General features: G+C 63.5%; 1 protein-coding gene across 1 annotated transcript; it reads left to right on the top strand.

Annotated features, from left to right (window-relative positions):
* The first annotated feature begins 9,155 nt into the window (after positions 1-9,155).
* On the top strand, positions 9,156-9,515 carry HES5 (hes family bHLH transcription factor 5). The gene is made up of 2 exons (XM_024760284.1): positions 9,156-9,209; positions 9,285-9,515. The coding sequence occupies exons 1-2, from the start codon at positions 9,156-9,158 to the stop codon at positions 9,513-9,515; spliced, it is 285 nt and encodes a 94-aa protein (XP_024616052.1).
* The last annotated feature ends 2,771 nt before the right edge of the window (positions 9,516-12,286 follow it).

Below are 12,286 nucleotides of genomic sequence, written 5' to 3' on the forward strand. Positions count from 1 at the left end.
AAGGGCTTGTCTGCCTTTCAGAGGTTGGGAACGAGCTGCTCTCTGACACCGCGGGGTTTTTAACCAGCTGGGGACAGCGACCCGGCCCTGCCCCGGCCTCGCGGGGAGGGGGCGGGGCGCGGCCACGTGGGCCCGCGCGGCCCCTAATCCGGAGGCGCCCGTGAGACGCGCGGCTCCCGCGCTTTCCCACCGCCCACCTCTACGCGTCCCTGTACCCACCGCCCCAGCCCCTGCTTTACACCTGGGAGACCGAGGCCCGGGAAGCGGGGGTTTGAACGAGCCTGGGGTCTATGCCCATGTCTGCCGAGTCTGGAGTGCAGCCCTTCTGGGAACCTGGGGCCTGGTTTGGTCCCCAAAAGCGGGGGTCCCCAAGTCTGGCCTGGAGACTTGACAGGACTGCAGAAACTGGCTAACCACCGTCCCCACCCCCCACCCCGCCTTGGAGGGCAGGGGTCCCTCAGATCTACAGACACCCTGCCCCAACCCCACAGTCAGGTCCCAGGGTAGAGCCTGACCTCGGTGAGATGAGAGAAGGGGGTGGGGGAAGCTGGGCAGCCATCCGAGGGCAGCTTCGGGGGAAGGGTCCAAGCCCCCTGAATCACAGAACCTGATCGAGTCATCAGGTTTGTGACCTGACCCCCCAGCTGGCCAGACCCGGGCCAGGCAAGCCGCAGAAACGGACATACGCAGCCCCAGCCCAGCCCTACCTCCTGGGCACCTGCACACAAGCCTTCCTGAGCATCCCTCCGGCTCGGAGCCCGCAGCGGCTCCCGCTGCAGAGTGAGAGGCTGCTGCGTGGGCCTGGGGCACGGAGGGCCCTGTCCCATGACTCCGTGCCCCTGACCCGGTGCACTGGCCATACTTCAGGCAAGAGCCACAGGCAGCCCACGTGATCAGCCCCAGCAGTGGGGGCTCCTTCTGGGCCAGGGCGCCCAGCAATGCCCCAGCCCCGCTTTGGCCATCCTCAGTCATCTCCAGCAACCTGGAGCCAGTCCCTCCCTCAGGTGGTCTTAGCAGGGAAAGCCCATGCTACACAGGTAAACTGAGGCCACAGAAAGCCAGGGGCAGAGCCCAGCCTCAACCTGGACACCCCCTGTGCCCATCCCGCCCAGTCCCTCCTCCCCTGAGACCCAGCTCCAGGCAGTGCAGCACTGAAATGTCGGAGGGAGGGAAACTTTCCTCAGTGAGGACGATCTGTGTCTACACAGCGGGGGCAGCACAGACCCCAGAAACTGGGAGCCAGCTGCGGAGTCAACCAACCAAGGGAAGGGCTTCTTGGTCCCACTCAGCACCCAGGGTGAGGCGCCATCACGGGCACTGGTTTTGCTCCCAGTGGCAACCTGGAAACCACCCCGCTTTGGATGGGGGCCCAGCCTGGAAAACTCGGAGCTTAGGCAGCCTCTGCAGGGTCTGACCCCCGGAGGCGGGCCCAGGCAGGGGCTCTGGGGCCTTAGGGCGCGAGAGAAAAACTAGGCAGGAGCTAAGGGGTGGGTAGAGAGGAGGCGAGCGCAGAAGACAAAGCTGCCCGCCCCTGCCTCTGCCCCTGGAGCATCCACCTCCTCTGACCCGTGGGCTAGAAGAGCTGCAGGGCCCCAGCTGCCGGGCTCACTCTGTGGCCTTGGGCCAGTCCCCTCCGCTTTCGAAGCTTCAGTTTCCTCATCTGTACGACGCACAAGTTAATGATCATCATTCAATCCCAGAGCTGCTTTCCAGACACAAAGCCCCTCCTCTGGGGCTCGGCGTGCAGCAGGCGCTCAGTAAATACCAGCTTTACGTTAGTGCCTTGTGAGCTGGGGGCAGCCCCGCCTCGAGGGCTGACTGGTGTCCACCCATAGGATGATAAGATGCCCAACCCCTGACAGAGGAGATGTGGAGACAGGATGGCAGACCACCCCCCTCCCCCAAATCACCCCCTACAGCCCGCTCTCTGTCCTGGGGCTGAATGGGCTCTGCCACCAGGAACCCCCCACCCAGCAGCACCCAGACTCAGCTGCGAAGCTGTCTGCAGCCCCAGCTGCCCTGGGGAGAGGTCTGGGGGCCACCCCTCTGCAGCCTGGCTCCTTTATGGGGGCTCCAGGCCGAGGGGCAGGAGAAGGCATCTGGCCCCTGTCCCCCTTCCTCGGCGCCTCAGGTTCCCGCTGTGTGTAAGCGTCCCCCCACCCACCATCACTGGACTCCAAGTCCCCCTCTTGGGTCCAGCATAACCCTGGGGAGGAGGGGCTGGTCCTGAGCACGGAGGGCCGTGCTGGAGGGAAGGCCCCTCCCCGGCCACCCTGAACCCCCAGCCCGCTTCTGGGCTCTGGGGCTGACTGACCCACCATGTGGCCCAGGACCACAGCCCACTCCCAGGTAGGGTGGTGGCAGTCCGCGGCCACAGGCCTTTGGGCAGGCTATTGCACGCTCAACACCTCAGCTTCCTCGGTTTCCCCCGTGAAACAGGGGTAATCCTTCCTGCCTCTGACCGTTGCTGGAGGCCTGGATGAGCCATGGTGCCGCACTGGGCAGGGCACTGACCCCTACACAGTGCAGGAGAGGGGCTGCTGACAGACAGGGTCTTCCTCACACCCACCCGGGGCCCAGGGTCCACCTACTGCAGGAGGGGTGCCCAGAGCAGCGCTCCGCCCAACTCAGGACCCCTCCCGTCGGGGCCTCTAACGCTGGGCAGTGGGCAGGGAGGAGAGGACGCCTGAGGTGTGTCCACGCGTTGACCCGCCAAGGAAAGCGGGCCAAGCTGAGGGGCCGGGGGGCAGTGCCAGGCCCTTTACCTCCAGAGCCCAGGCACGGGTGTGCATTCACAGGCACGCATGCAAGGGCACGCGTGCACAGGCACACACGCAGGGGAGCCCCTTCCAGCCGTTCCTGGACACTTCTGGTGCCAGCTTCTGCTCACCCCCAGGTCTGTGTCCCACCATTCTCTTTACCTGGATAAAGCTTCCCAGAATTCCTCACCTGGGACACACCCAGGCTCCCTTCAAGGACCTCCTTGGGCATCACCTCCTCCAGGAAGCCCTCCCTTGGCCACCCTGCCTTTCCCTTCATCGCCCTACATCCAGGGCTCTTCTGAAAAACGTCAGCGTCTCAAGCCTTCCCCAAGACGCCCCCCTGTTCCCTGGGGCCCCTGTGGGAGCCTAAATATGCCTTTTTAGAAATTATACAAACAGTAGACACTCCTTCAAGAAAATCTGGAGAAAGCAGACATGAGAAAAACTAACCAAGTTTCTGGCCCCCAAAATGTCGGCATTCGGGAGGTTCCCTCCATCTCTCTGCCAATGTCAGGTGGACACTCAGTCTTCGATGTAACTCCATGGTGGGCTAACTACACCCCCAAAGTGACCTCCTACGTGCAAGGTCTCCCCAGCCCCAAGTTCAGCCCCCGTCCACCCCCCAGGGCAGGGTCCAGCCCTCAGTCCCCTCTCAGCCCAGGTGTGCCCAGGTGTCCGCTGCCCCAGGGAAGGGAAGGGAAGGGAAGAGTCCCGCAGCTGGGAGGGAGGAAAGAGCCCCCTCTCGCATCCACTTCTTTGGTCTGGTTCTGGGGGGCGCAGGGAGCTAGGGCAGAAGGGGGCTGGGGAGTGGAGGGCCGGGTTTCCTCCCACCCCCCAGAGCACCCCTCCCCCAGAGCGGCCACGCAGCCGGAGGTTCCCACACTCTGGACCCTCCGCCTGCGGGGCTCGCAGGCCGACTGGGAGCGGCCGCCCTTTGTCCACGGTCCTGGCCACCCGCCATCTGGAGCAAGAGTCCGACCGGGGATGGAGGGATCAATGCGGCTGCTCCTGCGTGCCACGGGGGAGACGCATGCCACCCCTCCCCGCTTCACTCTCCGGGGCAGGCTCCACTCACGCCAGCGCCCCAGGCCCACACCCCAGGCGCTGCGCCCCTTCCCCTCCCCCATCCCATCTCCGCGGGTCCAAGTCCCAGCTCCCACCCTCACCCTCCAAGCGGCCTCAGCAACCTCTCGGTGCCTGGGGGCTCTTGGAAAAAGGAAGTAATAATACTGCCTGGTCCCCAGGCAGCTCTAGCCTGGGAAATACACCAGAGCTCTTAGCCCTTCCTACTACGTGATAATAATAATAAATGCTCAAAAACTCTCTGGTTCCTATCTGTGAAATGGGGCAGGGACACTCCCCTCACAGGGCAGTTCTAAGAAGGCAGATTCCTGTTCCCTGCCTGGTGCTTAGTAGATGCTCAGAAACTGGGAATCTTACCCCAATCCAGCTCCCGCCTGGATCCCCAAGGAGAGACCCCAAACCCCCTCCCCACCCCCGGACAAACTCAGCAACCTATAGCCACCGCCTCTCCAGTGCTCCCAGGGGCCTGCCTGGCTGGGGGCAACTGTGAGTGGCACCCAGTCCAGCCTTGCCCCTTCACGCCTGGGGACCCGAGCCGGGCGCCTTCCTGCTGTCCTGGGTGCTCTTTCAGTGGCCACCACAGGTGGACCAGCTGGTGATGGAGGGCTGGCCGGGGGCCCCGCTGGGAGCCACTGGAGGGCAGGAGAGGGGCACAGCACTGAGTTTGGATGGGCCCGGGGCGAGAGCCATGGCACAGAACCACCCCAGGGGGCACCAGTCTCTGGTCTGTGCACAGCCTGGGGTCCTTGTGGTGGCACATGGCGGTGTCACAGTGGGTTGTCACGGTCTCTTTTCTCCCAGAAGGCCAGCCTGCCCACTCCCCACACCCCAAGAAGGAAACCCTCCTGGGACCAGAAACACCCAGGTTGTGGACAGCCTGGGACTTCACAGAACCCTGTGGATGGCACAACCTGCTCCAGGGGATCTGGCCCCGGGCTGAGGCGGAGGCGGCAGAGGCCAGTGGGCACAGCAGTGTCCCTTCCACACCAGTCCAGCCTGCAGGGCACTGGGAGGTCCAGGGCAGGGTCACTTGGGGCTGGATGGGGGCGGGGTGGGAGGGCGTGTGTGGCTTTTCTCCAAGGAGTCCTCCTTTTTAAATTTCTTTTTAATTGTGGTAAAATACACATAACATAAAATAACCTTAATTATTGATAAGTGCACAGCTCAGTGGCATTAAGCACAGGCGCGCTGCTGTACAAACATCACCACCATCGTCTCCAGAACTTCCTCATCTTCCCAAACCGACACTCTGCCCCCGTGAGACGCTCACTGCCCACCGCCCCCCAGCCCCGGCCCCACCCTCCTCCTTTCTGTCTCTGTGAGTGAGACTCCTCCGGGGACGTCACAGAAGTGGGATCGTGTAGGACGTGTCCTTTCTGGCTGGCTCATCTCACTCGGCACCGTGTCCTCAGGGTCCATCCGCGTTGGAGCAGGTGTCAGAATCACCTTCCTTTTTAACGCTGAATAACATTCTGTCATAGGGATGGGCCACATTTCACTTATCCATTCATCTGTTGATGGACACATGTTGTTTTTACCTCTTGGTGATTGTGAATGATGTTTCTGTGAACATGGATATACAAGGGTCTCTTTGAGGCCCTGCTTTCAATTCTCTTGGGTACAGAGCACAAGTGGAATTGCCATGTCACATGGTAATTCTACATTTAATTTTGGAGGAACTACCACACTGTTTACCACAGCAGCTGCACCATCCCTATGAGAAGACCTCCCTTGTCACGGGGAGCAAATGCCCCTGGAGCACCGCCCCCATCATGGTGCCCTTTGCTTTGCAGTCAGCCTGGGAGGGGTGGAGTTGGGGTGTGCGTTATTTAGAAATGGGTTATGGGGCTTCCCTGGTGGCGCAGGGGTTAGGAATCCGCCTGCCAGTGCAGGGGACACGGGTTCGAGCCCTGGTCCGGGAAGATCCCACATGCCGCGGAGCAACAAAGCCCCTGCGCCAAAACTACTGAGCCTGTGCGCTAGAGCCCACGAGCCACAACTACTGAGCCCGCACGCCTAGAGCCCGTGCTCCGCAACAAGAGAAACCATCGCGATGAGAAGCCCGCGCACCGCCACGAAGAGTAGCCCCCGCTTGCCGCAACTAGAGAAAGCCTGCGTGCGGCAACGAAGACCCAACACAGCCAAAGATAAATAAATAAATAATTCTTAAAAGAAAACAGAAACGGGTTGTGGTCCTAGATCCCTGAATTCTAGCATAAATCATACCCAGCTCGTCGGTTTGGCCTGGAGCCCCACATCCGCAGCAGGCACCTTGCCTCATCGGCTGCTTCTAGACACCTCACCCCACCCTAGACTTACCGAGCTCTCCAGGGTGGGGGCAGGACGAACTCTCCCCGCCCTCCCCCCAGCTGCTGGGGGCAGCCAAAGCGGAGGGTCCGAGCCCCCTCCACGCTCTGGGATGCTTCCGCTCTAAGCCTGCCAGCCAGGAGAGGCCCTGGGCTCTTCCCGCCTCCTCCCTCCTCCGCAGCCCCCCCAGGCTGCTGGGCCACTCACGTCGGACGGACGTGTGAGCCAGGAGCCCAGCGACTTTCCCACACTTTGGCCCCATTCGCAGTGCTAAGCGGCCCACAAAGGCCAGGCGTGTGCCTCGGAGGCCGCGCTGCCATCTGGCCCGCACTCGGGGAGGGATCAAGCCTTTCATCCGGCCGGGCTGAGATTTAACACCATTCATTTCATATTTCCCACAACTCAAAATTGGATCAAAGCTGCTACTGTCCAGGGGGAGGGGGGAGGGGAGGAAGGCGGGAGGAGTCAGCCTCCCACGGCCCACCCGCCACCCTCACCTCCACCCTGGCCCACTGCGGGTGGGCGTGCAGCTGGGGTGGGGTGGGGTAGGGCCTGGACCACGTCTCTGCCACGTGTCTCCCTTGGGCCGAGAGCTGGCTTGGGGGAGGTGGCCAACTGCCCCTCTGAAGCTGGCGGGGTGGGGGACAGGGGGCCGGGCCCGGCCCGCGCGCTGCCCTCAGTTCCGGGCAGAGCCCTGGGGCCCCCGCTGCCCGCAGCGAGGCAGTTGAGCACACGCCCCTCGTCCCCGCATTCCCTCTTCCTTGGCCAAGCTCCTCCTTGGCGCCAGGTGCCGGGCTGGCAGGGTGTGGGCGACGGGGACACAGGCAACTAAGCCATCCTGCCCTCCCCCCGACAGTCCACCCCCAGGGAGTCCATAGGCAGGCGAGGGACCCACCAAAACGTGCCGGTCGCCCATCGCAAGCCCCACTTTTGGTGCAAAAATGGCTCCACTGAGCGTCACCGGGTGCCCCTGGCAGTGCCAGCCAGGGCTGTGGAGCAGAGGGCAGAGCACATGTCTCCAGCACGCCCATCCCAGTTTGCCTGGGTGCCCTCTGCCCTTTTGCATCAAACCTGATCGGGCCGGATATCTGTGGTGGGGGGTCCACCTGCTCGAGAGGATCCCAGGGCTCAGGGTCACCCACCTCCCAAAGCCAGCCTGGGGCCTGTTTCCCCTTCAAGAGAGGTGCTCTGGGGGTAGAGCGGGTGCCAAGGGGTGAATGGGGCTGCCCTCCACTCCCTTCCAAAGTCACCTATAGGTTCCCCCCCGGGAGCTCCCCAGCCTAATCCATCCCAGTGGGTGACCAGCAGGCTCTTGGGGCTGCCCTGTGCTGGCTCCAAGCCAAGCCTGCCCTGGCCGTCCTGACACCATCCTCCTGCTTCCCGGTTGGGCCCATCTCCAGGTCCCCAAAGGCTCCTTGTGCTGCGAACCTCTTGAGCAGGTCCACCAAGCAGGCCACTCATAGCTGTGAGTCACTGCCAAGACCCTTGTTAAGGCCCTGCAATTCCCAGCTGCGCTCGGACGTGGCTGCCGTCCAGGGAACTGTGCTCCTGGGTTTAGACTCTGGCTCACGCACCCTGATGCCAGCCGCTGGCTCCCCGGGCTGAAGCCCTGCCTCCTCTTTGGACCTTGCTGGGTCCCGCCTTGCCCCTAGAAGGTACTCCCAGCCCCACCCCCTCCCGCAGTCCCTGCAGAACTGGATTCCTGGCTGCAGAGAATCAAAGTAAAGTGATTGTTTTGGGTGGAGGGGTGCTCCCAACAAGCCCTCCCCTAGAGACCCAGGGTGGGGTTGGTGGCCCCCCAAGCAGCGGCTGGCCCTCAGCTGGGCTGACCAAGTACCGGGATCAGCGGTTCCTCCAGGGGGTCTGAGCAGGTACAGCGTTCGTGTGGGCTCCAGGCAGGAGCCTCATGTCTGCCACCTGGCACCCCCTTCCTCAGCACTGGCAAAATGCCTAGGGACAGCAAGCCCTACAAGCGCTCCTAAGGCAGTGCAGAGGGTAGCATGCAGCCAAGGCTTCCCCCGAGTCACGCAGGAGCAGTGACCACACACCTGTACAGAGCACGCCCGCAGCCACGCGCCCTCCCGTGCTCCGTGGACAGCCACGGTCAGACTCCCATCCAGATGGGGGTGGGGTGGGACCCTGGAGGCCACCTGCTGATTCAGAGCACCCCAGTTGCCACAGTCTGCTGAACTGCTCCAGGGAGGAGGGAGTGCAGCTCCTGGGGGGACCGCCTAGGTGCCGGGCTCCATGCTGGGCGTTTCGGTACTCCGGCTCCCTGAAGCTACCCACGGCCCAGCCAGGGAGGCGTGGCAGCCCATTTTCTAGCTCTGAAGTCACGTGTCCCAGGTGACAGCCTGGGGAGACTTGCCACATGTGCCAGTAGGTCTGATCCTGAGAGCCTGGGCCCCTCTTCCACCTGTGCAGAGGGAGGTGACTGTGTCTGTTCAGGAAAAGTGCGGCTTCCTCCGTCCCCCTCGCCTGTCAGGGACGGTGCCCACCCTCCTGGAAGCCGCCCGCACTTGTGCATTCTAAAGCTTCCCCTTATCTGGGCTCCTGGCCTCTGCCAGCCAGCAGCGGGGAGTCGCTGGGGAGGGGGGGAGAAGGGAGAGAAGAGGGGGAGGGAGGGAAACCACCCTTGTCCCCGCGGCCTGGGAAAAGGCAGCATATTGAGGCGCGGGGCTCCCAGCATCAGGCCCCGGGATGCTAATGAGGGCGAGCGCGTTCCCACAGCCCGGACATTGTGCCGCGCGGCCCACCTGCTCCTCGGGGAGCGCCCATTGTGCCCGCGCCAATTCACAGGCAATTTAGCGTGCGCTAATGGGCCGGCGCCTTTGTGCGGCCCGCGCCGCCATTGGCCGCGGAGTGTGGGAACGGCCGCGGCGCCCGGGCCCCAGGCGCCAGCCCGCCGCCCGCGCCTATATAGGGGCCGGGGCCCGCGCCAGCACGGGACGCGCCCGCTCCGCTCCCTGCTTCCTCGCCTCCTCGCCTCTCCCCGCGCCAGGCATGGCCCCCAGCACCGTGGCCGTGGAGCTGCTCAGCCCCAAAGAGAAAAACCGAGTAAGTGCGCGGCCGCGGCCCCTGCGGCCCCCGCGCTGGCGCGGCCCCGCTGACGCCCCCTCCTCCCGCCCGCAGCTGCGGAAGCCGGTGGTGGAGAAGATGCGCCGCGACCGCATCAACAGCAGCATCGAGCAGCTGAAGCTGCTGCTAGAGCAGGAGTTCGCGCGCCACCAGCCCAACTCCAAGCTGGAGAAGGCCGACATCCTGGAGATGGCCGTAGGCTCCGCGCCCGCGCCCGCCCCGGCCAAGGCCGCCGCCGCCGCTTCTGCGCGCCAGCCCGCCTGTGGCCTCTGGCGGCCGTGGTGACCCGCGGGCGGCAGCCCTGCCCGGAGGACCAGAGGGCCAGCGCGTTCCTCTGGCAGAGGGAAGGGCCTCCCCGTCGTCCGTGCCGCCCCTGGCTTGGACTGGCCCCTTCTCCGGAAGGCTCTCTCTCCAGGCTGGCGGGCCAGCAGGAGGGTCATTCTCAGAGAATGTGCGTGCAGTGTCCTTGTCATTTAGGGCCCATCTTCTGCCAAATGTCTGACCCCATGGGGTTGCTCTGTGTTTGCATTTCAGCAAGTGACTTCTGGGAAGTCCCCACTGCCGGGGTTCTATGATATTTGTAGGCGGCGGGGCTCGGCCAGCCGGCGCCCCATGCGTAGAGGGCTTTCTTCAGATCCGGTGCTGCCAGGCCAGTGGGCCTGGCGCAGGCCGTGCCGTGGGCACATTTGCCTTTTGTGAAGGCGGAACTCAAGGTGTATCCTCGTAGGAACGACAGTGTCAGCCTGGATGGGCGTGGAAGGACAGGGCAGAGCCGTGGGCGCAAAGCCCCTGGGGATGCCGTGCTGTCTGGTCGGGGCTCACACCGGGGCTGTGTGGGGCGGCTGGGGGTCTCCACCACGATCCTTAAAGGATTCCCGTGTGGGTGGGTGCGCGTGGCCACAACTCTGTACTCAGAATTTGAATCTCAGTCACGTGGGAGCCACGGGACTGCTCTAAAGACTTCTAATAAAATCCGACTAGTTCAGCCCCCTCCGCTGTCTGTCTCGTGCGCCTCACACGTGTCCTCGGTGGCCACCGGGCAGGCGGGTCTGCAGGGATGACGGGGAGTGGGGACTACCACGGCCCGCAGCCACGGGTGGGCAGCGCCCTCGCCAGCGACCCCCTGGACACAAGAAGGAGGGCTGGGCTTCTGCTGAAGGGAGCGGGGAGGGAGGAGGGCAGGCAGAGGAGAAGCCCGGAGGGAGGACGCAGAAGTGACAGGCAGGGAGGGAGGGAGGGGGCGGAGCAGAAGGTGGAAATGAGGGGTGAGGGGTCAGGTCAGGAGGCCGGGGAGAAACGGGCTTGCGGGGAGAAAGTGAGTGAGAGGCAGGGAAGCAGGGGAGAGGCAGGCCGGAAGGGAGAAGGCCTCACGGAACACATCAGGTCCGCCGTGTGCAGTAGGAGGGGACATGGTGGGGAACCTGGGTTCCCGCCCTAGACCGCTCACTATAGCTCCCTGCAGGTGGGGGTGGTGGCGCAGTGACAGGAATGTCCAGCTCTGTCCAGCTGAGAGCAACCCAAAAGCCACAGCCTGCAGCAGACCTCTTGCTGCAGCAAAAAGGGTGTAGCTGGGCCAAACACACAGAAGGTGTTTGCCCCGCCACGGTCCTCCCTGCCCGGCGGCCCTGTCCTGGGACAAGCTCCCGGGGTAACTTTCTCGGCTGGCCCACAGGTGGCCAGCTGCCCTGCCTTCCTGCAGGTGGACCGCTCACCAAGGCTGAAACAGGCAGTGCTGGCAATGAACCTGCCAAGGGCAGGCCCTGGTCTCAGAAAGGGCACCTATTTTTAGGCAGGCCCGGGGTGTTGGTTGAGTCTGCAGGGACCCAGAGGTACCCAGACTTGCCCTCCCTCGTTTCTGCTTGGCACCTCTCTTTGCCCTGCCTTCCATCCCTTTCTGTCCACTCTGCAGCGGAGGTCCATAGCGCCCCTTCCAGGCCAGTACTGCTAGTGGCCTCTGGGGTCCCTGCTGAGCCCTGGGAGTGGTGAGCACGGGATGGGAAGCCCCTCTCACACCCCTCACGTTTATTGCTTGTACGGCAGGCACATCATTGAACTTAGCGGGGGCAATCGCTGTTCTCGTGGGCGTACCTCCTGGTCAGGCTGACCTGGTCAGGCAGCTGGTGGCATGCTCAGACCGAGGCTGAGGTCCAGAGACTCAGAGTAACTGGCCCAGGGTCACCTAGGAGGCAGGTGCCAAAGCCACCGCGGACCCTCGGCATGCTTCCAACACTGGGCTCTTTTGCAAAGTGCCCACTGCCTTTGAGGGGTACACGCCCCTTAAGAAGAGCCTCCACGCCTTCCCAGAGACTAGCCCTGGAAGCCTGTCCCCAACATCACATGGAAACTTTCTCAGCTTGTTCCCTGCAAACTCCCACAGACTCCCTATTTTGCCAGAAAACGGCCTCCTCCAGGAAGGCCGCTCGGCTTTCCCCTGCACTTTCTGAGGATCTCACCATCATTCACACATCTCGCCCAGCTGCAAGGGTAGCTCCTACTCCGGGCGGCGTGAGAAAGGCTTCTAGAGGGCGGGGTCCCCAACTCCCCCTGTTTGCATAGGGTTTTTAACACCCACGGTCCTGCACTCCTAGGGAACCAAGCTGGTGGGTCCCAAGCGTCTTCACGTGCAGGTGCCAGGCTCACAACCGCAGTCACTAAAGAAACCGATTACCCTGGTGGTCTCCAAACCCCAGGTGCCCCCTCTGCACTAGCTCATATCATTTGAGGTCAGCATCCGGCCAACTCAGTGAAGGAACAACAAAGACGACGACAGCCCAGAGGTTTTGTGTTGAGCTGCGTCGCGGTCCGGTCTGGGGGACCCGCGCCCGCCTGCCTGAGCCGGCCCTCCAGCCGCCACCGCCGCGGCGGGAGGGGCGAGGGCCGGCCCGAACGCTCATTAGCATAATCTATGCGCGGGAGGCGTTTAGCAGTCAAATATATGCGCATATATCTCCATGGCTGATGAGGCTGGCCGAGCACAGTCAAAATGGCGGAGTGTGGAGCGAGCGGCAGCGGGAGCGGCGGGGACAGCCTGGACAAGAGCATCACACTGCCCCCCG

The sequence above is a fragment of the Neophocaena asiaeorientalis genome, unplaced genomic scaffold, assembly GCF_003031525.2.
Source record: "Neophocaena asiaeorientalis asiaeorientalis breed wild unplaced genomic scaffold, Neophocaena_asiaeorientalis_V1.1 scaffold489, whole genome shotgun sequence".
Lineage (NCBI taxonomy): Eukaryota > Metazoa > Chordata > Mammalia > Artiodactyla > Phocoenidae > Neophocaena > Neophocaena asiaeorientalis.